The 26,157-nt window shown below is 35.5% G+C and overlaps 1 protein-coding gene across 5 annotated transcripts in view; it reads right to left on the bottom strand.

Moving 5' to 3' along the window:
• The window catches only part of LOC118190051 (scavenger receptor class B member 1-like), a 205,298-nt gene that overhangs the window by 123,968 nt on the left and 55,173 nt on the right, over positions 1–26,157 (bottom strand). Inside the window, exon 2 of one of the 5 annotated variants that reach the window (XM_085806984.1) lies at positions 7,222–7,306. The exons of the other annotated variants lie outside the window; for them this stretch is intronic. Within the exon in view, the coding sequence (XP_085663110.1) occupies positions 7,222–7,287 (66 nt within the window). The 5' untranslated portion in view covers positions 7,288–7,306. The remainder of the gene's footprint in view (positions 1–7,221; positions 7,307–26,157) is intronic. 5 annotated transcript variants of the gene reach the window in all.

Here is a 26,157-nt window from a genome sequence, read left to right as displayed (position 1 = left end):
CTCGGAAAAGGAAAATTTACCCATTCTCATAAATTCACTGCCCTTCCCGGAAAAAAACCTTTGACTTTTTTTTTCTGTTCTCTCAATCTGATCATCGAAGGGCTTACTTCCCAGACAAAAATTAATCGCCAAATCCATGTTAGCTTAACGATATCTCACCAGTTTAGCGAGACAAACATTTACCTTAATGTTAAATAGACTTGCCCTTGTAACCTTATTTTTCCGCCAGAGCTTCACTCTCTTCAGATTTTTCATGCTACATTATACAAAATTCGTAACAATATATTACAAATAGGTGCTAATTATAGCAAAGTCATTCCCAATACAAGTCTAGTTTTAATGCATTTAAAAGATTTTGACTCAATCTTAGTTTTACTATTGTGAAATTCTCTAGTGATGTAATTAAGACGAATTTCGAATTATTTAAATTTCGGTAAGACCGACTCTAGGGTTTTAGGCTTATTCACCTATTATCTTACTATTTTTATCTTTACTGTCACTTCTAATTTCTTTAGCTTCCACCAGGATGCAAATTAATGAACACATATAATAACAGACTTAAGGGACAGCTTCTGACCGTGATCACTGACCGTCTCCGAATTGTTTTCGCCCAACTCTTAGATTTACCTCAGTCGGCTTTAGCCTTTGCTAGCCGTATTGCTCGCGTGATTCGAGGGGCCTGAGCCAAAATTTACAGTAGCACCTTGGCGTGTGAATTGCATACTTAAATTAGTTAAGTTTTAGCGTGACTTTTATGCTCTGCTAATCCCAAAAAAAGTGACTTGTTTCGCAATTATACAAACCGGGTAAGCTGCTAAGTTGAAGTTCTGATAAAAGTTTTTATTTTAATTTTTTTAATCTTCTTCTGAGTTCAATGTTGCCTCATAGGTAGATTAAGGCGAGGAGGTAAGTCGCTTGACTATCTATACGAAGCGAGAATTTGCTAAGCTAGGCTAAATCATCTGAATAAGTTACGGGAGGGTTAGATGGCTTTGAGAAAAACTTTCTGAGAGAAGCTGGTTTGTATTTATGTTACCCCTTTGAAGATCAAAATGCCAGAGACGACCTCTCATTCAAACGACCACAACCGCCCGAGATTGCGATGTTGTTTTCGTCCCTTCCCCTTAGGTATGCTGTAGCAGGTGCAGTTTCCCCAAATATCATTGTATCAGTTTATTGCAGACAGCTTGCCCTAAAAGGATTTGTTTGTGGTTTATCTTTAGGTTGCGCGTGACATTTGAGATCTCCACACCTCTTCCTGTGTTAATGGACGGGAAGGGGAGGAAATTGCTTTTGAATCTCGAAGGTAATTGGTCGTTTCGTCATTTTAAGCATACAGGTTAGCGAAGGCTTCAGTTTTCTCAGGGTTACAGGCGAGTAAAGCTATGAAAACACCCATGCAGCCAATTTGTTGCCCGAAATTTGAACTCAGTCACGGATGTCTTAAAACACAGGCCGGCAGAGCATTTGCCCGGAGATCCCCCAAGCATAGCGGTCGCATGCTAATCCATTTACACTTCATTTCTGAGTGGTTGTCTTACTAGGGGCCCCAGCACTCTGGTTTGCCCAGGGGTCCATAATATTGTTAAGATGACACTGGATCGAGTTAACTTTCGAATTTAATCAGTTTGATTCATATAATTAGTTAACCTTGTATCCTCGAATGTTTACGCGCAAAAGTTTTAAACGTACTTCTGCTATTAATACAATTATTAAATTCTTTTACAATGTATACAAACAATTAACTTCATAGAATTTACCACATTTGAGTAGCATAGAATTTTTTTTTTTTTTTTATTTAAAGAAAAAGAAATCCTCGTGCACCACAAAGTATCGCACGAGACTTACAAATGGTAAGTGAAAAAGGCAGAATAGTAAGTAATATCATCAGTTTTCAACAATACAATGAAATCATAACAAGGAAAAAAAACACAAGTAAATACAAAAGTATAAAAATGTATAAAGAAATCATTAACAGTGTTTAAAATAAAAGTCAACAAAATCATGGAAAGCTCGGTAGGCCGAAATCGAGGATACAAAATCATAACATTTCGGCGGCCAATGAATTCCAATGAATTTCAATCTACATTTCAAAAGATTTCTTGCTTTATCAAGCAGTGGGCAATCAAAAAGCAGGTGGAAAACACTTTGTTCAACGCTAAGATTGCAATTACACAAATTGGAAGATATCAGCTTAAATCGTTCAAGATAAACATTAAACTTACCATGTTCAGACAAAAATTGCGTAACTTTAAAATTGAGCAACAAGTCCTTACTTTTCAGTCTTTCAAAAATAGTTGGGAAGAATGCTTTTGTAACAGATCCCTTATCAGAAGAGATATAATCACAGTTCCACCGCTCAATCATTTTAGCTTTGAATGTTTTTTTTAAATAAGATTTTGGAATATTTACATCAACGTTAATATCATTTTTAGTTGCATTCTTAGCAAGCGAATCAGCTCTCTCGTTTCCATAATTACCCGAATGACCACGGACAAATGTAAAAAACACTGAAATACCCCTCTTCTCCAGATCTCCAAGAGACTGCTGTATATTGACAATAATATCATTACATAAAGAGGTATTTTTAAGAGATTCCAGGGAAGAGAGTGAATCCGTACAGATTAAGTAGCTGGAACCACTTCCATTCTGGCTAATTATCCACTTGATTGCAAAATTAATACACAGAAGTTCAGAAATATATACAGTACATTCATTTCTAATGCGAAATTGGTGACACTCAATTTCAATATCATCTTCAAAAATAACATAAGCAAAACCAACTTTATCATCAATCCTACTACCATCCGTATACAGCACAAATGAGAATGAATTAACATCAGTGTCCGTACTATCCAGAATCTGTACTGGTTGTCTTACAGAAGGATGTGGTAGAACAGACAAGGGCAATAAACGACCATAGTGAGAATTGGAGTAATTTGCAAGACTATTCTTATAATCTATAAAAGTCAGAATAAACAAATCCAGTGGTGGAAATCCGGCAAGAGAGAAAACAGCATTGTAACTAATAGTTCGGTAACCGCTTATAACTCGCAGCAAAATTCGTCTTTGAACTCGAAGCAGGCGTTTAGAGTTAATTTTCTTTTTTAGAGACAATCCCCAAGCTCTACATCCATATGAAATAAGGGGTACAATGCCTTGTTTATAAATAATTGCGCTAACATTCGATTTAACACCAAAACTATTACAAGCAATTCGATTCAGCCCACGCTGAAGTCTCTCACATTTATTAGAAATGTAGGAAATATGCTTTTTCCAGTTAAATTTGCTGTCCAAAAAAACACCTAGATATTTAATTTCATTCACCCTCTCAAGGGGATTGTCATTTAAAAGCAATTGATATCCTTCATAAGTAGTATTTTTTCTATCAATAAACATGGCCTTGGATTTTGCATGGTTAAACTTTAACTTAAAATCTATTGACCAATGATAAATGAAATCTATAACATCTTGGGCGAGACGAAAAGCTTTTTGCATTTCTTTTCCTTGAATACAAATCAACAAATCATCTGCAAAGGCAATGACTTCACAACTGAAGAGATCAGAAAGTTTCTGTAAGAGATCATTCATAATAATAATCCAAAGCTTGGGACCGGAAACAGAACCTTGTGGACAACCTCTTTGAGGTCGGCGAACACTTGAGGTGCCACCCAAAGTAAGCTCGGCCGTCCTGTCTTTCAGCAAATCAGAAACAACATTAAACACATTTTGAGGTATCTTCATTTCTTTTAGTAAATTGAGAATAGCAGGCCACCATGCATTATCAAAAGCTCCTTCAATATCAAGAAAAATTAAAATAGTGTACAAACCTCTCATCTTACCCCTCTGTACAATGTTGCTAAGACGCAGAAGTGCATCCTCAGCACATTTTTGAGCAATGAAACCATATTGGTCAGCACTAAGAATATTTTCTTTATGTAGATGCCAAGTAATTCTGTTAGTAATTAGTTTTTCAAAACATTTACCTAAAGAAGAAAGAAGACAGATACACCTAAGATTATTCACATGTGGAACAGTGATACTTTGTTTCTTGGGTATCACAATAACAAGGGCGTTCTTCCAAGTTCGTGGAAAAGCACCAAGATTCAAACATATATTAAATAATCTATGAAAAACTGCAGGAAAAAGACGATGGAAGTATCTTATGGTTTCATTGGGAATAGAGTCCGGGCCAGGAGACCTGCCAAGCCCTAAATTACGAATTACATCATCAACCTCGGCCTGCGAAAAAGGAGGATCAATCTGAGACGCATAACTACTGCGAGCAGATGAGCGCCACTGAGTATGAAAGTCATTATCAAGTCTCACACAATCAGGAGGAAAAGCTTTATCAAGAATAGCATCGATAGTTTCCTCCAAGGAAGACGTAAAGTTACCGCTTGAAAGCTGAAGGCCTGAGATCTCAATCTTCCTCATAAAATTTTCTTTAATACCATAAGTGTTAATTTTTTTCCACACATTCTCATTATTGATATCGGAAAGAAACTTCCTCCAAGACTCTAATTTGGCCTCAATAAGCATTTCATTGTATTTTTTCCTTAAATCAAGGTATTTCCGTTTATACAAGTCCCTTATATCATTGCTAGTAGTCCTCTGGAACCTCCGTCTAGCCGCGTTGACTCTCTTTCTCATAATGGAAATTTCCAATGACCACCAAGGTACTTTTCGCCTACCAGTCCTTCTAATAGGCATAGATTTAATACATGCCCGAAAAATAACTGAAGTCATCAAATCTACAATCGCATTAAGTGAGTCAGTGCTCGAGCAAGAATCCAAACCATTAATGATCAAAGAAATATACTGTGAACAATATTTTTCAAAATATCCCAAATTTGCTTTTTTTGTATTAAACAAAATTCTACTGACAGCAATTAAAGAAGCATCAGAAACAGATAAGTCGAATTCAATCATTGCATGATCTGACAATGATTCACAGTCCGAGAGACACCAGCGAGTAACATTTGCTAGCAAATCAGCTCCCATAATTGTGACATCTATATAGCTTGATCCCTGTTCCGAACAAAAGGTAGGGCCACAGTCCTCATTGATCACATATAAGTTATAGGAGCTGACAAAATCTCCAAGCTTGTTTCCTCGAGCATCACTGTAGGGACTAAACCACAGTTCAGACTTACTATTGGAATCCATACCCCAAATAAGCTTTGCAAGATCCTTAGCCTGGAAGACCCGACTTATTTTATGCAAATCAAATTCAATACATCGGGAGGGCTCAAAGTAGTATGAAAATATAAAATATTTAGTATCTTTAAAAATAATATCAAGAGTCACCATATTATAATCCAAGAATCTCAAATCCATAGAATTTCAGAATTAGAAAGCATAGAATTTCGGGAAAGATTTCAGCCGCATCCACAACTTTTATATTTTCATTAAATTTCCAAGTGTAATTACAATACAAAACTCCTTTTATTAATCATCCTCTAAATATTAATATAAGAAAGGCTGAAATAAAAGAGAGAAAAACACGAAATGATTCCGGTTTAAATTAATACATAACTTTAATTTTTTTTTATTACAGAAATAGGTTGACGCATGCCAGCTTAAAATATTTTTGCTGATTTTATACTCTTTTTGCAACGTTGTCATTCAGAAAAAAACTTGAAATCATAGTTTAAAATTATTTAGTAAATTTTAAATTGACAACCACATTTCATAACCATTAACATTGTTCCTGAGCCTACTATTTCTCCTTCTACTTTCTTTAGATTCCGTAAATATGAGTCATGTTACGCATTTCAGTTGCATTTTATAAATCTCCTTAAAAAGAATTGAAATTACGATTTCCTGTGTATACTATGTCAACGTCTTACAACCATTAAATTAATCCCAAAGATGTTGTACAATATGCACTTTTCACGAATCTTAATTCTAGTACACTTAACATAAATTCTATATAATTTAGTATAATACTATTTAATGCACACACACACGCAAGTCGAACTTTCCAAACACGAAAGCAAAGACATTTATAAAAATTTATATAAATATTTAATAATAAATTCCTTTTATAATTAACTGATTCCGGACATACTTATAATTTGACACCGTATCTTCAAATAAAACTTAAGGACTGTTTGCCTCACGTTTTGATTGACAGGTTATTAATACTCATCTGCGTTTTTTTTCACAGTTTATTATTAGGGCAACAAGAAATAGCATAATCTATCGATTACGAAGGAAATGAGAACCAGATATACTGCGGTCAGTTAATCAATAGCTTAATAAGGCAAAATGTTTAGAAAATGTATATTAACAAAGAAGTGTTGGATTGCAATTAAACAAACTAGTTAAAAAGTTAATATTTTGAATGCCGATTTCATTTTAAGAGATTTCAGAAACCTTTGTTAAAAAGTCTACGCAGTGCTGAACTTCTAATCAAGACAAATTTGGCATAAAAGAAAGAAACATTGGAGGAGAGTGAGAGAGAGAAAAAGCTTTTGATTATCTTCCATATAAGATGAACTGTAAATAAATGAGAAAAATAAAAATAAATAAATAAATCTTCAAAACTAAAGAATACAAGTAAACAAATGTATTAATGTAATGGTACAAAATACTTAATTTAAGCATTAAAATTTTCTTTTCTCAGATTCCGAAATAAATTTGCCTTACACAAACTTTAACTTCTATTCAGGAAATAATGCTAAATAATACTTAATTTTTACAAAAGCTAATTCATTTCTAAATAAATAAACAAGTTTATGTAACGCGTAGTTATATAATCCTGAAACGTTTACTTATCAACAAGGCTGTTTGGGAAAATGTCCACTTAAACGTTTTTTTGGGCCTTGGTTTCCAAGGTTAACATGCTGAAAGCTGTCATTACAACCTTGACGAACAATACTACTCAAAAGAATGTTACAGAACTAATATTAAGAAATAAAAATGTCCTCCTAGACGAAAAAAGCTTAATTATAAACACTGACAAAACACGCACTACTTGGAAAATAAACTGCAAGCAAGGCTTTCTGAAATATACGAGAATTCCTATCCTAGATTTCCTGCAAATTTTCCGAAAAGTTTAATGCTTCCTGAGATGTTAGGAATTCTGTTTAACGATTATTTTATCGATCACGCACAGCGCGTATAGGTTGTTTGCCTTTGAAGGGATGCCTTTTGCTGAGAACTTCCGTAAGTACGTATTCAAGTTACACATAAGAAAAACTATAAAACACTTACTGGGCCACTCCGTTCGCAAGGATTCGCAACTGCAACTGCTAGTATTTTGTGATCATATCCATTCATCCAGTGGACTTCTGAATGGCTATACAAAGTTAGAAATGAAGGTAGCAATTTTACTTACGCATTAAAAGCTAGAAAATTTATAGAAAACGGCGAAAATTACGACACTTTATTTGCTTTATAGGTTTAAGAGAATTTTTTTAAAAAAAGTAACCAACATTTTTCATTTTTAGGTATAATGCTTTTTTTATTTAAAATTTGCATACTTGTGATTATAATATATTTTGTGAATTTTGATAATAATTCCTTAAACTATCACAAAGCACAAAATCTACCAAAAATACTTAATTTAAGCATTAAAATTTTCTTTTGTCAGATTCCGAAATAAATTTGCCTTACACAAACTTTAACTTCTATTCATGTATTCTTTTAACTTCTGTTCTATGTATCAACTACACGTACTCTAAACTTTGCAAAAAAGCAAATAATTTGATTAAAATTCTCTTCTTGCTGGAAAAAAGTCACTGGCATATCTTCTACTGAATACATAAATTTTAAAAGGCTTGCAATTTAACACAATATTAGCTTGAATAAGTAAAATAATTTTTTCACGTTTCAAACTTAAGCCTGAATTCTGTTCTTTATCTCGGGGCAAGTTTTGCCTTAGATGCAAATGTGTGCCCTAGGTTTAGCGAATATTTAAACCATTAATTGACCAGGTGATGTAACATTTAAATCCTATATGAGGGTTTTAATGCGAAATGTAAACTGAATAAGGGAAATTTCAAGGAAGGGGCAAGAGTACATACCATAATGCATAAATAGCGACAACAAACCAAACACGTGGATATTTAGTGTTAACTAACCGTATTAAATTCAATCTTTACAAGAGTACTAGATATTTCTATCGAAAAGAAGTTCTCTAAAAATAATCTAGTTCCATGGACAAATCCATAAAATTAGATTACAATGCATTATACAATACATTACATTTATCAGGTTCAATGTTCCGCCTTACTTGCTTGGGGAACATTCAAGAACCTGACTCGGAACAGGGAGCTTACTAAAGCTATGTTCAATAAATGTGGGAAGTAGACAAGATACACAGGAAGGGTATACGAAACCCTTTATTTTTCACTCTTTACAATAATTTCCGGACTTCGGAATACAGAGACCAACCACTTGTGGTCTGAACGTAACAATATAAAAATATTAACTAAACTCTAACTTAAATTTGAAATAATAAACTAGGGCCTACGTGGAAGATTGGCCATATATTAACAGGAAGCCGTATGTAGTAGAGAGCACTGTTAACACTACAATACGTTTAAAATTATCAAGAGGATTAAACCTCTGGCCTGGAAGGCAACCAGCAACCGAGTAAAAACTGCTAAGGCAAGCGGCCTGCTCCTACTAACTCCTTCCTCTCTCTCGCTTGGCAAAAAGCCACAACTTAAGTACTTGGCGTTCGCCAGACAAATTTGCATAACTAAGTTAAAGCTTTTAATTCTGGCCGGAAGTAGAAAATAAGAAGTGATAGTAAAGATTTAAAATAAAATAAACGTTAGTAAAACTTAAGATCCTTACATCCTTCCCACCAGAGTTAATTAGTTTGAAACTGAGGTCTAAAACGACCTTGTTGAAAACTTTTAGCTCTAGAATCTAACGCCAGGCCAATCTTTTACAAACATTTCTCACTAGAAACTAGAAATTAAAAAAAAATTGTTTTTACATAATCAGCTCCATGGACAATTACTTTTCATCTGTACTGCATCTAAACAGGAGCTTTTAGTTGAAATCTGGTTCCTTCCAGAGATCTGGAAGGAAAACTAGTTTAATGAAATGTTACACAATGAAATGGCAAGTAACATGAATATTTATATTTCTCTTAACATTCTTATTTCATTCATGACTTTATTTTAATTATCTCTCCCCGTGCTCTCTGACATGTGTTGTAAAAGAAAACACCAAACACGAATGTGTTTATGTATACGTGTTCAACACTGCCGCCTACAATCAAAACACTAACGTGTTAAAATTCAACATAACAAGACCTCGTAACACACCCTATCTTCAACTCTAAACCCTGAGGTACTATTCTGAAAGTGGCTAACTCTGAAGTGTAGCGTCAGAGAGCCTAACTACATTCATTCAACCTTTAACACATATTCACAATAATTGTCTCTTTTTACAGTCACACGAATAAGTTAAAAATTTTTGGCATTACTTTCACTTTTAACATATCACAGTATTTCTTAACGTTTACCATAACAGTTCACATTGTATAAGGACATCTTAACATGTCGTTAATTTTACGAATTTTAAAACATACATTAGTAGCACATTGTTAACTTCTATTCTTTTCCAAGCAAGTGCCAATTCTTCTCCATTGAAATACTACATTTGAAAAGTCTTTCAGACTAAAACTTCTTTCTTGCCAGAATCTTTCAAATAAAATTTTATACAATAACTTTTACAATATTCAAGTATTTACACATTCCTATTATATACTAATTTTAGTTTTACTCGCGAGTAATTGAAAAACATAATACCAAAATAGGTAACAACTCATTTCTCGCCTTTTTGGCGATAAAGGTAGACCTCACATGAGGTAAAACGTCTTGAATTCTGCCACTTGCAGTAAGAATGAAAAATTAACTTAAGGTTTCAAAGTAACATAAAGTTTTACTTATCTTTGTGATATTCAGACATCCTTTTTTCTGCCCAGTCCTGGAAGGTAGCAAAGACTAGCGTTTGGTTTATCTTCCTTCTTTTGCGGGTACAGAATTCAGTACCTTCCTCCATGAGCTTTCTTTTCCTTCCAGTTCGGTCACCCTTGAAGACCTTCTTTTTAGCCTCTGCCTGTGGTCTTGGCCGTTTGATGGCAGCTGGTCTTGGCGGAACCGGGGCACTTCTTTCTCGTTCCTGCTTGGATCTCGTTGCTGGCCGTTCAAATTTTCCTTGTTTCTTTGCCTCCGCAGCTGGTGTTCCTTCCGCAATTCGTCGACATTTGCTGCGTAGACTCCTGTCCGATGGGTAGATCTTCCGTTTGGGAGCCGGGTTATAGTTGCCGTTATTTCTCCTGGCTCTGTTTGCATTCGTCGTACTTCTCCCTTCTTCATTCTGGGGGTGGTCGTGCGCTCTCTTTTCTGGTCGGTGGAACGGCTTCTTTTTCTTGTTACCTTCAATTTCCCAACGGGGAAACTTTCTTTTCAATTGCTCCTGCTTCCTAATGGCTTGCCCTTGTGATTGTCGTTGTTCCACCTCTGGAGCTTGTGCCTGCAGTGCCTGCCGTGCCGGATCCACTTGTCGGATTCTTTGTTGCTCTTCCTTAGGCAGGTGGTTAAGGTTTAACATTGGCGGTTCCGTTTTTTCTTCTCGAACTGGTTTCATCGTCAGCTTAAGGGACGCTTCATTAAAATCCAGCGTTGCTTCTGCCTCTGAAAGAAAATCTATTCCTAAGATGATATGTGCTTGCAGATTCTTTACTATAAAAAACATAATTTTTACTTGTTCGCCCTTGATACGAACGTATAGCGGTAATTTACCTAAGCACTTACATCTTTCTCCTTGCGCAGCTAACACTGTCGTATTATCCGAATTATATATGCGGTATTTCCGAAAATACTTCCTAAAAAAATCTTCTGACACACAGGAACACTGCGCGTCTGTATCCAGGAGTGCGGTGGCTGGGATGTTATTCACCAACACTTCAATCTTCGGAAGAGTCAAATTTTTCACCATTACTGTATTTAACTTGAAGGAAGAGGGGTTTTCTTGGCCTTCGGATTTCCGCACCCTCCCGTCAGCAGAAATCCGTTTTAGTTTAAATCCTTTTTTCTTTCCATGCTTTCCTTCTTTTTCCACTGGCCTTGAGACTTTTTTCCTGGATTGCTATTGAACTGTCGACGTTCGCCGGCTGTATTTGGATGCTCGGGTTTCCTTGCCCACTGATTCGCTTTGCTTCCGTAGCCGTGTGCTTGACTTTGCTGTGGTCTTGGCTCACCAAATTGGTTTCGTTGTTGATATTGGCGTCTTCTTTCAATGTCCGCCGTTCTTCTACTTTCAAACTGGATTGCTAGCTCAAATAACTTTTCCAGTGTAGTCGGATTCCTTAATTCAATAAAGTCTTGTACTTGGGGAAGTAACCTCGGCAAAATCACTTGAATTATCTCAGGATCCGGACGGTTTCCATACAAGAGTTTGAAGACGTGAATTTTTCTTAAAATAAAGGTGGAAAGATTTTCGATTCTTTGCTGATATATGCTGAAAAGTTCCGTTTCTAATTTCGCAAGATCCCTTACGACAGGGAAGGCTTTTACTAGGGCAGTCTTGAAATTTTCGTAAGTATAGGTGGGACTTCCTGCTTGACCCAAGAGACTTCTGCCTATACATTTGAACCAATTAAGCGCTTGGCCCCTCAAAGCGCTGGTAGCTAAGATAACTTTCTGGAACTAGTGCACGGGATACATTATGAAGTGGTTCTCTAGTTTTTCCAAAAAACTGGTTACCGGTGAGTTTCTCTTAAATGTTGCTTCGGGTTTCATCGCTGCGCGCATGGTCTGGACGATGTAACCAAATCCTTCCAGGGCGGCAGCTGGCATTTCTGGATTCTGAGCCGCTTCTGGAGGCAGCACAGGTTCTTCTTGAAACTCGGCCATGGTTATTCTTCTTCGTCGGGCGCGACTATCAGGTTCAATGTTCCGCCTTACTTGCTTGGGGAACATTCAAGAACCTGACTCGGAACAGGGAGCTTACTAAAGCTATGTTCAATAAATGTGGGAAGTAGACAAGATACACAGGAAGGGTATACGAAACCCTTTATTTTTCACTCTTTACAATAATTTCCGGACTTCGGAATACAGAGACCAACCACTTGTGGTCTGAACGTAAGAATATAAAAATATTAACTAAACTCTAACTTAACTTTGAAATAATAAACAAGGGCCTACGTGGAAGATTGGCCATATATTAACAGGAAGCCGTATGTAGTAGAGAGCACTGTTAACACTACAATACGTTTAAAATTATCAAGAGGATTAAACCTCTGGCCTGGAAGGCAACCAGCAACCGAGTAAAAACTGCTAAGGCAAGCGGCCTGCTCCTACTAACTCCTTCCTCTCTCTCGCTTGGCAAAAAGCCACAACTTAAGTACTTGGCGTTAGCCAGACAAATTTGCATAAATAAGTTAAAGCTTTTAATTCTGGCCGGAAGTAGAAAATAAAAAGTGATAGTAAAGATTTAAAATAAAATAAACGTTAGTAAAACTTAAGATCCTTACACATTTAGTAAAAATTATTAAGAATAATAAATGGAATAAAAATGGTTTCCATATTTAAAATTTTTTTATTCCACTTTTTTATTTTAAATTGCGTTATCACTTTAATTTCTTAGTAAACAATAGAAATTGTATTCTTTTCTTGTCTTATTTCTTACGCCCGAAAATTGCAGGTGTTTGCTGCCTTTTCCTTCTTCAGAAATTTATGAATATCAATACATTGAAATACAAATTTAAAGCAAACTGAGACTGCACTTAATCCGGGATTTAAAAGGCTAATAAAACATAAGGAATCCCGAACTACAAGAAAAGGCAAGCATTCGAATATTAATCCCCATTAGATGGTTGAAAGCAGTAACTGAAATCAGTTTCTTTTTATAGGAACTTATTTATTGTCACTTATTTATGATTGCATGTAAATCTCATCCTATATTCCTTTTCCGTTTGTGCTCCTGACCTATTTACTGTAAATGAGCACGAGAAGAAATATCATTTTTGCTTTTTAATTCAATGAATACATTAAAATCTTTATTAACTGGCATACCTTTTTCTAAAATTCTGCTTAAAAAGAATTTTCTACCAAGACCTCTTTTTTTTTCCAGTGCTTTTACTGAATGCAGGAAATATATCTGAAATTTATGCTCCAACATACTGAGGAAAAATTATATAAATGTGGGCACATATAGTGTAGATAGTTTATAGATTCCCTTCTAAGCTACTGTCTAAGCAGTTTACTCTAGAGAAATCGTTAAAATAATGTTCAGGTCAATTTATACTTACAGATCACGTCAATTAATATCTACAGCATCGTAATACATAAACTGCTATGTATCAACTATACGTATGTGTATGTGCCTGGATTTTATTTATGTTATTTAGAGAGTCAAGTGGTAGGGCTGGAATGTTAACAGTGATATGGAGCTATTCCTAATCATTAACTATTTTAAGCCTAAATTTCACGCCTCAAATGTTTCTTAACGACTGCTATATAAGTTATCACTGAGAGCTTAGCTAAATGGTGAAAGAATAAAAACACAAATATATAACTTACGTTTATTCTACTTATTAATAGTGAGGGATAAAGCAAAATGCTATAAAACGAAATCATCATTCGCCTGGACTTAACAGAGAAACAGAATGTCCTTTAACAGTCTCTCTATTTACAAAATCCAAATACTTTTCAAGACAGGCTACAAGCTTACTGGTCAGCAACTTCCCAGCCAAGGCAGCAGCAACTTTTTGCTAACAGACAAGCGAATTGAATGTACAGCTAGCGTTAATCCAAACATTTATATGGTTTTGAACTCCTTTCCTAATTTTTAAACTATTTGGCCCTCAAATCTGCATAACGCTTGATGAAATGAGGCATACAGGGAAAATGTAAATTAAACTTAAATTTCTTAGTGAACCTCAACTGTAATGCAACAGAGCAAATGCCGATTATACATTTGCTGGGATTTCAGGGATAACTGTTATTTTTCTTCTGATTAAGAACATCAAACCTTGAACCTCAGATTTTCTGAAAAAATAAATATATCGATATGCTAGTGAAACATTCGCGTGTTAATTTTCTATAGACAGTTAAAAATTGTAAAAAATAGCGAGATTTCCGAGATAGCATAATTTGGCGACGTTTCACATTTCCAAAATTTGGAAATTTTAAAGCTGATACACACACACACACAAACACACACATATATATACATATATATATTTACTAAAGGAATATTGATTATATTATCTCCTAATATTAATTTTAGTAGAAGTATCTAAAAAGAGTGAACTCATACGTAGCAAGTTTAATTCCGAAAATTGTTTTAAAGTAACTTGAATGTAAATTGTTAAAAATGTTCTACGGGGACTTGAAGTAAATCATGAATAACAAAATTTCAAACTTTGGAAAAGAAATTAAATTAAAAGCAAGTAATTATTGCTATTGATCGGAAATTAGTTGACTTTTCAAGGGGAACAAACCAACTCCCGTTCAATGAACAATAATTAATAAATAAATACGAAGGTGTTTCGTCTTTTACTCGCAATAATGGTTTCGTCATTTACAAGTAATAATGGTGATGCCAAACTGGCAATTTAGGTTAGGCCAAATATTTCCGTGAAGTGAAGGCATTTAGAACCAAAATAGAGTACCAAAGAACTCACTCTGAATTAAGCATTTTCGCTAATACAAATTTTTCGCGTAAAGCAATTACTATTTGTATAAAAATCAAACATTGGCAATCTTAATTGGAATTATGAAACAGAACTCAAGGCAAATGAAATAAACATTAGAAAATTACGAAACATAATGCTATCTTTGCAAAAACAAATCAAATAATAAAAATTGAAAATTAATATATATATAATAAGAAAAAAGGGAATGTACATGAAGATATAAAAGGCCAGAAAAAGCATTAATTAACTTAGTTCTTTCTAGTGGGATGTGGGCAAAGTGTTTTCTTCGGTGTCTTACTCAGAAGGGCTGTGTGTCCGAAATTCCTTATCGGCAGAGAGTGCCTTGAATTATTTCAGGGGGCAAAACTTGTGAGAAGTAATTTATGGGACAGGGAGGGACTACGAATGATTGAGGGACGTTTGCAGCGGAGCTCTTATGTGAGTGAAAACGTCTGTTAAAATTTTGAAAATACTAGTGAATGGAAATTAATCAATTTCTGGCTAATTGTCGTGTCAGAACGAGGAAGAAATTAAGAAAAGGAAAAAAGTAATTTTCATTGCCAAAGAGCTATTTGATAGACTAAAGATTATGAAATAGGCCCATTTTTTAGTAACAGCATAAGAAAAGTCCGAAAACAATTAGCCTTTTACATTATATACAGCATTGTAATTACACTATGAACAAATCTTCCAACTGATAGTCATCCAACTTATACCGCCCTCTCAGGCTTAGGAACAAATTATCATATCCCCATCAGTTAAATGACTTAGAGTGAGTATTTAACGCCTGCTCCTTTAAGACAATGGTTAATAAATTGATTACGTATTAGATTATTTTTGAGAATTTTAATAAGGAGCAAAATTTCGCGTTGTAGATCTATCGTATCTGTGCAAATATTTTTAATACGTTGTATTTGATTTATTATTGTATTACTAATTACTTTTTTGGAGATGTTGGAATTCCAATTTATTAATTTGTTAGTATTGAAACTGAAATTTCATGGTTTGTCAAACAGTAAATTTTTTTTGTAGTTAATGATTTTAAGATCGAGATAGTCTATGTTATTTTGCGAATTATTAGTTTTATTAAGCGTAAGGCAATTTGGATAAATCACGGAGTATTCAATCTTATTAAAATTATGAAAATTATGAAAGTTAAAAAATATGTAAAGCAAAATTATAATTTAAATTAGCAATAGTCCTTAATCTCTCTTCTCAAATATGCGAGGAGAGTATGTATGCACACAATTTTGTTGATTTTATATTTTGGTCTGGCTAATTCTTACAAATAAGAATTTGACGACACATATTTTTATTCCTTTATGAAAATTCATTACATTCTATTTCATTTTAAACAGAGTTTGTCGCATTAAATGTCCATGGATGTGATCAGCCAAGTGTAAGACATATATGTACATTGTTGGCATATTAATCGGCAAATAATGTACGGCAAGTTCCAAAGTCCAGATTATAGGTATGATTCTGTATTGGAAATTTGCTAGTCAGGGCTTCGTCAATTCGCTTCTTGGAAAAATGTTTAATGGTTGCCATTTATGAGAAACTGTTTATTGCCAACCTTGTACTCAAACGATCCAGTGAAAATAAATTCATACACGTATACAGGGTGATAAATTAAACAGAATAAGGTGTAATAACTCATATCTCTTACCCTGCTTAAATGCCTCAAAGAGCAATGTAAATGTAAACAGCAAAGTTAAATGAAACCTGTAATGAATTTGTGATACAACGTATTTGCTTCATATTTACATTAAGAAAGTGCAGTGTTTTTAAATAATGGAAACATCATTCAGTAGGCCTCGCTTAATCGAAATGTTGAAATAAAACTAAGACTAAAACAATAAGGCGGAAAATAAGCATTTACGTCTTTTTTTAATTGCATGCTTCACTCTGACCACAAGATAAACCGGATTAGACTCCTGTAAAGGAGCTCTCCACTCGTGTTCTGTCCAAGAAATGGAAATATTGGGTGAATGTACTCTCATCGATAAGCAGTACATATTTCTCATTGCCTCCTGACCAGGTTTTGCTCCTTGACAGTACAGAAACAAATGTTTACCGCAGGTGTTTATCATCACAAAATATACTGTAGCTGCTCGACTAAGAACATTGATACCGCGAAAGTCCTACAAACAGTTTTCGCAGAAAAGGCTGAATTCAAAAGAATGTTGAGTTCTGTTGTAATCTGAGGAGATACTCTTTCGTATTTCCTTTTTTAGATGCAATTGTTTTCAAAATTCTAACAACCTTTTTCAGATAACTTCCTCTTACCTCATCGTTTAATTCCACTGGACGTTCTCCACTTTTCTACATAAAAAGATACAGACACAGATACAGATAAATTCTGGCGAAGTTATCCACGAAAGCATCCGATAGGAAGATAACCCTCGCGTGCTTTGCCACAAACAAACGTATCATCTTAGCAACAGATAGGATAGCTAAATGGGTACACAAAGATTTTCTTCTCTTAGAATTGCGACATATCTCCCATATGTATCCTCTACGTCTCAATATTTGAAGTTTGTACTTCTAATGTACTTCTAACAGCGCTGAGAATTCAAGCAAGACACAGTGCTGTCGTTGGCAAAATTCGGAACCGTTCAGCTCCCGAAAAAGCACATGCCAGCTTGAAATTTAAAGTGCTATATTCACCTAAGGGTTAAGTTCATTGTTTAGCCCTTGAAGCGGACTGTGAAATCTCTTTTCTGCAGATGATTTTTAAGTATCTTTATTCATTTATAGGTTATCTCAATTAAAATTTGGGCTATATGAAAAGCTTTCTCTGAAAATGAATAACTTACTGAAAAAGTAATATCACTCATTTTAATAAATTGTAAAATAATCTTACAATATATAAAAAGCTATTTTTTTGCCATTCTGTGAGGCAAAAGCTCTTTTGCAAATTGAGATACTAGAAGATTAATCGGAAAATGCCTTTTATCGGTGCTCTGCCATTAGGTTTTTCTTAATTAGGTTGTATATTATTTCATTTGCAGGTTTTAAATGAAAATGGAAATCCTGAATTTGAACTTATATACAAAAATAACATTACTGTTGAAAATGATGTGTATAACATTTAGGCATTTCATTTTTTTATGAAAACAGACCTGACCATGTGTTATCGAAAAATAATGGTATTCAAAACTGCTTCGATCAGTTAGTTTATATAAATTGGGTTTTCGTCGTAATAAAAAGAAACAATGTAACAGAGCACAATCTAATTTGTATTTACTCTGACTACTAATACCGGAAAAATTTTAGACATTCATACAGCATAGATTACACAAAATTGATAATTTTTACATCTTGTGAAACATCTACAATATTATTATTTATAATCTTCAGTATTATTATTTAAAAATACGTGATGAACCCTAAGCCCCCCCCCCCAAAAATATATTAACTTAAATCAGATTTAAAATGGAATGTGGTTAAAGTGGTCAGGCAGCCTGGCTCAGTTTTAGGTAAACAGTGGTATTCTGCATTTCGAAACTGGCACTTGACCCCCTTCTCATAATCTCCAGTAGTGAGAGTTTGTATCACCTTTTCGGTTTAAAACGTAGTGACACAGCAAATCAAAAAGGACACCATGATAAAAAAGAGAGAAAACTATCAATCCGGTTCTCGATTTGGAGTACTTATCAGCAAAACTGTCGAGCAATTTTCAAACTCTCTACTCCATATGACTCCCAATTGGAATTTTCCTTTTTCTTACAAAAATCCACATTGAGAGTCTCAATAGAAAAATGTATTTCCTTTAAAGTAAATATCTTCATTGAATGGCTGTAAAATCTTTTATTCCATTACCAGGAAGCTTTGTGGAACGATTTCAAATCAGTTAAAAGTTACAGGTAAACAAAAATCAGTCAAAAGGTGTCGAATAAAATTTTAAAATATGTTTTCTTTCTTCAGAACTGTTATGACTTTCGTTAAATCGTAATATTAACCCTTTCCCGAACCAAAAACATATTAACAATACCTGCAGAACGTTTAGTCTAAAAACGTGAAACTGAAGAATTTGAGCGCTGCTTGCCAGAAAATAGCTTTGAATTCAAAATCTTTGAAGTAGAAAGAATCCTGTTGTTATACAAGACTGTGGAAAGAGAGCTGTCGAATTATAAAAATTACATAACTTTCAAACTGTAAAGTCCACAAAAGTACTTAAAAAGTTGAAATATCGTGAAGAACAAAGTTTTAGTGGATATGGGCTAAAGATATGAAAGAAAATTTCTTTAATACCAATGATTGGGAACAATAAGTCAATCCAGTCTCTGCTTTGTTGGGAAACTAACCACTATATCTATCCAAGCATAGACATCCCAGAACACTAACACTCCCAGCACTATAGAATACTTTTTTAATATAAGCCAAGAATTCTATGCCTGGCGAAATGATTCTTGATCTCCAGCGCCTAAGGTAAAGAGTTGCGAAGCTACTGCAGCTTTAACTGCATAATTGAGAAATAGTATTAGAACTGGATTAATAAACTTTTCGAGACCTGCCTTAAATAAATATGAAAACATTGAAACCTATTAAGATAAGATGAAATGCTTGAACCATTTCAGTATGTTCATCTGTTCCTTTTTTCTCTTTCTTTCTTTTTTAATCATTATGCTTTACCAATACGAACATTTTTTCTTGATGACCCTCTATTTAATCAGAGGGATATATTTAGGCTGCGTTTTAGGAAGTTCCCTGACCCAGCGATCTCATTTAATTAGGTTCTCATTAGTTAATAAGTCTCATTTTGTCATAAACGCCAGTTGTCACTAGTATAACCTTGAAAAGGATTTGCGAGCTTTAACTGCTTTGCAACAAAAGACTTTCAGTTGTGGAACGGTTTTTCATTATCATAGACATAAAATAATTTATCAAACAGTTTCTATAAAGTATGATAAAATAGTGTTCGTATATATCGTAAAGTGATAATATATATATATATATGTGATGTACCAGCTTTTGTCCAGAATAAAAGATTGGTGAAGAATCATAAATGTAGTCGTAGCTTAAATTATCAGACGATAAGTTTAAAAAACAGGATCCATTTATTATTATTCAGGAGAAATAGCAGTTACAAAATCAGATATCCGGAGTAAATACAAAGAATTACTAATAACTTTTTGTATGAAGTTTACTGCATCGTGACATTTAAAAAAAGGCCCCCGATATTCCTTTGCGAGTCCTTTTATAGCCTCTGGAAAGGCGGAGCTTCCAAGAAAATGACGTCAGCCTCGTCAGCCAATCCAGTTCGCTTTAAATATTTCCAGAACATTCTAAAACTGTACGTGTAGAAAAAGGCGGGAAAAAACAACTTGACTACGGGGCTGTGGATTTAATTCCACGTACTTTCAAAATAGAGAACGTCGCCATTAAAAATGAAAAGAACATACAGTTAGAATTTTAAGTGTATTCTTGACTATGGAATTTTATTATTACAAATATATATATTTATTCGCTTCCTATACATTCAATACTCCCCACCACCATGAAAGCATTCCTTCCATGTGTTCCTTTGTGGTGTAGCAGTTAGCACAACCAGCTAACAATGGGAAGACCCACACAAGAGGGAACAAATTACATTCCTTCCTTCGTGGGAAGATCGGCGGTACACTTCTCTTGGAGAGAGCACTTAATTTTTTTTGCGTTTTTCCCCTCTGAAAGCCTAACAAATTCTACAACTTAAGGCTATGAAATGAAGAATTTAATAGGTCCTCTTAACTAGTTATCACTTTATTATCAGTTTCTCGATTGAAGTGTTCAGATATAATTTTGAAAATAAAAGTAATCCTCAATTTTATTTCCCAGATCATGTCCTCTTGATGTTTTTCAAGAATTCAAACCTACGAAATTTGAAAAAAAGGGGGGATTAACAATAAAAAATTATAATTTCATCAAAATTAAAATACATTGACTGATATCACTATTTTGAATTGCGATAAGTTACTCTAAATTCTCCTGAACGGTCAAATTTACATACGTATTTTTTAAAGTCATATGACATCAAAACAATAGATCAATTACGTCAAGCTAACTTTCAAAGTTATTTAATATGGTACACTTGGTACGCTGATATCAGCCTGTACAGTGTAAATATGTACACTACTGGCCAATAAAACTGCAACACCATGAAGGAAAAGCAAATACAAAAAAAGATATTTATTGCACGTAAAGAGTATGGCATGAAGATAAAATGATTAAATTTGTAAGCATTTTCGAAGTTTACAGGGGTGCGAAATAAGTAGGAACAGCTACCACCCCTGGCAGATCAAAGGGCCCGTATCCCATTAAGAATGGAGCAAACTCTTACCTTACAAATCTCTTTCGAATGAGAAATCCACTAGACAACTTTTCTTTTATGCAGTGCTTCAGATGTTGTTTTTCTCTCCAAGCTACGCCTCTGAAGTTGGTGGAAAACTTTTTATCAACTCTGGCAACGTTACCCTTTCCCACAGACTGAGATAAATAGACAAATTTGTCATGCAAATTCAAATTGGAATCATTATCAATTTTTGGGAACTGGCTCCAAAACTGTAACCATTTTCTTATATCTTCGTTCGTCATGGGAGTGCGTTGAGATCCTGCATGCCATTCAGTAAGACCCTCAACAATCCATTGATTCCATACTCGCATGGATAATCTACACTTTTGATAGGCAACGATACTGCCTCTATCGAAATTCGAAACTTGCTGGTAAATATTTCATCTTCTTATTCGAGGCATAACACAATATTCTGAGCAAACTACAACCTTAAAAAGCACTTTCCGAATGAGAAATCCACTACACAACTTTTCTTTTTATACAGTGCTTCAGATGTCGTTTCTTCCTCCTGCGTCGTCTAAATGCGCTGAAATACTAATCATTTGCATATCTCAACTTCGTTTTCCTTTCGTGTGATTTTGACGTTCGTCAGTATTTCCTGGTGTTGCAATTTTAATGGCCAGCAGTGTATTATTCTTGCGCTAATTCAGATTTCCTTGAAACAAATTATTAATGTCTATTCCTGGATGGCACATTTTTCATTCGTGTTTAGCGTACCATCCCCCTCTAAAGAATGTGGGTTATACCTGTATGTCGTTCTAGAAGCAATAATAAATTCTTATCAGAATTTTAAAAAGTTTTAGAATAACGTTAATTAGTATGAGGCCGATTATAGGATGATGATAAAATAAAGTTCATTTTACCATCATATTGTATAATCTGTATTAAACGCTAATCAAATATTATTTTAAAAACCTATCACAGAAATACATACATGCGGAGCTGCACAGTTAGTGCCGTATAGCGAAGTTTCGGTATCTAGCCCACTTCTATCTGCACGTATCCCAGAAGCCCATGCAACAATTTCATGAAGTATAGCAGGCAAAATCACATTGAAGTATATATCTTTAAGAATATATTTTTAATAGAGGGAATTTGAAAGTTCTGAAAAGTTTCTTTTGTAATACATAAGTATTTTGTCGTTTTTTTAAGTAAATTGAAATGCTCATTAAAATTCAACTTATCACTATGGGCCTCCATGTACTTCAGGAAGGGAATTGATTTAATCAGTCTTCCCCCATGCTTCCACAAGGAAGAACTTAAAATTTTGCCGCCTTTTAAAAAAAAAAATAAATACAATAAAACAAAAAAATATGAAAGGTTTCAGATTTTAAATTACGTCTAAAGGGGCGTTTTCTTTAACGTTTTGTGTGTTACTTTTATTTATTAAATATCAATGTTCTTTACACTTAAACCATAAAATTCAGTTCAATAGCAGTGTCCCAAAATAATTTTAAAATGAGCATATCTTTAGAATTTTCGATACACAGTTTCGCGCGCTGGAGATAAAAAGGTTATCCCCCCCCCGTAGAGTGTTGCGGTTACTCGCTTTTAAATCGTTGAGCTTGTTAATCAAGCATTCGTTAAAGTTTTACAAAATATGAAATCGATAATAAAGCAAATTCCAAATTTCAAAGTTGAGCTTTCAGATGCCCATATTCGCAGTAGGATTACCTCATTCAAAATTGGATAGCTCTAGGTACCGTTGTTTTATCACAATGCTAGAAACATATATACATTTATGCCGATTCTTCATAATTTAATTTCTTCAAATATACACTGGTGTGCAAAAATTAAGGACGAAGTCAAAAAATTAGCATATCAGCTGAACGAAGAGGCAGAGCGGACAGAAAGACCAATCAGGAGATTAAGTAAGGTGATTTACGGTAGCACATGCGCAGATATGCAGGTAGACGTAATGGGGGAATGTCTGAGTAGTATAAAGCATGTTGTCGGTGTAAGATCAGTATTTCTGGCAAAGAGATTGCACGCCGTATAGCAGTTAAAATCACACCGAGTTGCTGCCTCAGCGAGAAATGGCGAATAATCAATCTGTTAGACGACATCTGGATGCTTTTACCCGAGGTCGAATCATTGGGAAGTTGGAGGAAGGCCGCAGTGTGACAAGTGTGGCTGCAGAGTTCGGAATTGCTCACATCATCGTTTCACGACTTTGGAGACAATTTCAAACTACAGGAACAGCTATCCGGGGGTTTAGTAGTGGTCGTCCACGAGGAACCACACCCGCAAGATGACCGGTATATTGCCTTACAGGCCAGAAGAAACAGGCGGCAGACAGCGGGAGAAATCGCTAGACACACAACACAGGCGACTGGATGACCGATATCGCGTTTTACCGTGGCCAGAAGACTGCACGGTGGTGGTCTGTTTGCACGACGCCCTGTACGGTGTGTACCTCTAACGCCTGCCCATCGGAGAAGGCGTTCTCTGTGGTGCCGGGAACACGGGAATTGGAGAGACAATGAATGAGGACGAATACTCTTTACAGATGAGAGCATATTCAGTCTGAGTAGCGATTCTCATCGCATACTCATCTGGAGAGAGCAGGGAAGGCCCAATCATCCCTCGAACATCATTGAAAGGGGACAGGGATGGAGGTGGCGGTGTTCTCGTTTGGGGAGGCATCATGCTTGGTAGTCGTACAGACCTTCACATCTTCGACGCAGGTTCAGTCAACGGGACCCGTTATTGTAACAAGAATGTTCTTTCATATGTGCGACTTTTTAGAGGCGCTATGGGTCCGCAGTTCCTTTTCATGGACGACAATGCACCATATCATCGCACAGTAGCTGCCGAACAGCTCTTAGAGAGTGAGGATATTGAACATATGAATTGGCCAGCACGATCTCCGGATCTCAATCCCATCGAGCATGAATGGGATTTTCTAGTCGCATTGCGCTCCATGCTACTTTTTTAATAAAGTTTATTTTTATCCCTCTGATTTCTCTTTTAGTAAGCGTTGCTTACATTACTCATGTCCTTGGGGATCTTACGGTATTAAATGTGTTGACTCGCATGATTTTATTCCAGAAACCTAAGAAAGTTATAAGGTTATTTTTACCGCCTTCTTAGCATGCCTTCGTGGTTTAATGGTCAGCACACTCGGCGCGTATTCGAGAGGACGGAGGTTCGAGTCCCGGCGAGGGCATTGCTCATTTTTCATGTCTCCTGCTTCGAAATAACCTAATACCTCTACAGTGGCGCCCGAACTAAAAAAAAGGTAGTAGATGATGATAATCCACCACTAGGATTAGGCGACTGGGTCCCCTAATCCCCAGTCGTCCTTTAAAAGGGGGGAGTATATAAAGTATTTCTCCCGCTTTCCTAGCTTGCCTTCGTGGTGTAATGGTCGGCGTGTATTCGAGAGGTCGGAGATTTGAGTCCCGGCGAAGGCATTGCAAATTTTTTATGTCTCCTACTTCGAAATAACCTAAATGTCTCTACAAAGTTTCAAAAAAGAGCGCAGGAAGACGGAGGATAATCTGAGGCTGTTTTGCTTAAAAGTAAATATATTATTAGCATAACTACACATGTATGGAACTAAACATTATCATTCTATGTTCCATAAACATTTCATTCATTTAGATGTTATTGAGCTACAAGGCTGTACATTTTAGCCAGATAATTACTTAAATGCTTCTTTCATGACAAAACTGTCGAAGAGGAATAATTGAGGTTATGGACTGATTCTTAAGATGCCCTCTTATGTCTGGGAATTTGTTGCTAACTTTCCCATTTATTGGATTACGCGAGATTTCACCAATGTATTACATAAGATTTCTTGATCAATGTCTTCACATTGCGTAGGTAAGCAATGTTGATTCTTGTCCATAAGTAAGAGAATTTGCAGTCTGGTGTGGTTTTGCTGTGTCCAGCTGCCTTTAACATAAACCCAGAGAATGATAGAACATCGAAAGATAAAATGGAAACAGAAATTTGTTTTTTCACTTGACACACGGAAATATAGAGGAAAAGGAAAAGAATAGTTTATTGCGTTATTGCTTGCGCTATGAATGTCACTTGTGGAAAGATTTAATATCGTATATAGTTACATGAATGCGTACGCATGCAGTACAATGGTTTAGATGCTGTTTATAACCTGTAGAAATTAGGTTATTTCGAAGCAGGAGAGATGAAAAATGAGCAACTCCTTCGCCGGGAATCGAACCACAGAGCTCTGGAGTACACGCCCAGTGTACTGACCACTACACTACGAAGGCATGTTAAGAAGGCGGGAGAAATACCTTATAAACCTTGTTCAGTAATTACTTGGTTAAAGAATACTATACCTGAAGAAACACACTTCTGAACACTCCGTAATCCAGGGTGGTTTGTGTGCTAAATCCCGACGGCTATAGAAAATGTTACGTATATTCGATAAGTTAGGCCTGGAAAGTGGACTAGCCAGTCTCATCCTGTTACATTCTGGGATTTGATGAGCTGAAGCATTAAGCTGGACCTACCAATGCATGCGTTATCGTCCATTAAATGGAACTTCGGACCATATACACCCCTACAAAGCTTTAATAATATACAGGATTGAAACCTCATAAACCTTAGCTCATACAATATTGTTATCGAATACGCATGAGTACTGACGTGCCCTAAGACCATCTCAAACAAAAGGACTCGTCCATCTCCACGGCGATGCCTCCTAAGATGTCAGCAGGGTCATAATATGTCGCTGTTGCTCACCATACGACCATGCGTCAGAAATCCCTTCCTCAGCTGGAAAGCGATTTGTCAATAAAAAGGGTATCGCCCTGTTGTCCAGATTGAGTGAGCATTGCTTTACAGTCTGAATGTGTCATACTACATACAGAATACACACAGTTGGTCGCCATGGCAGACAGATCTAGGAAAGCCTTAGATAAAAGATTTTTATGGATACGATGACCCCTGAGGCTACCAATAATTCTCTACCATTGCACTTGTTCTGATGAATGGAAGGTAACGAATACGAATGGGTATATACCGGTCCTGTCCTCTAATTGCTACTTGTTGGAAACTTCGAACATCTGTTGTTGTGACTTATCTCACTGGTCTGACAGTAACAATCAGAACAAGCCCACGGAATACCTCGTGGCAAGAAGCGCAAAATACGCCTATAGTTGGCAACATCCCTTGA

Source organism: Stegodyphus dumicola, chromosome X1 (assembly GCF_044657685.1).
Source record: "Stegodyphus dumicola isolate Sdum_Otavi_A_Nest chromosome X1, ASM4465768v1".
Lineage (NCBI taxonomy): Eukaryota > Metazoa > Arthropoda > Arachnida > Araneae > Eresidae > Stegodyphus > Stegodyphus dumicola.
The sequence above is the reverse complement of the archived record's forward strand: the minus strand, read 5'-3'. Positions and strand labels throughout refer to the sequence as shown.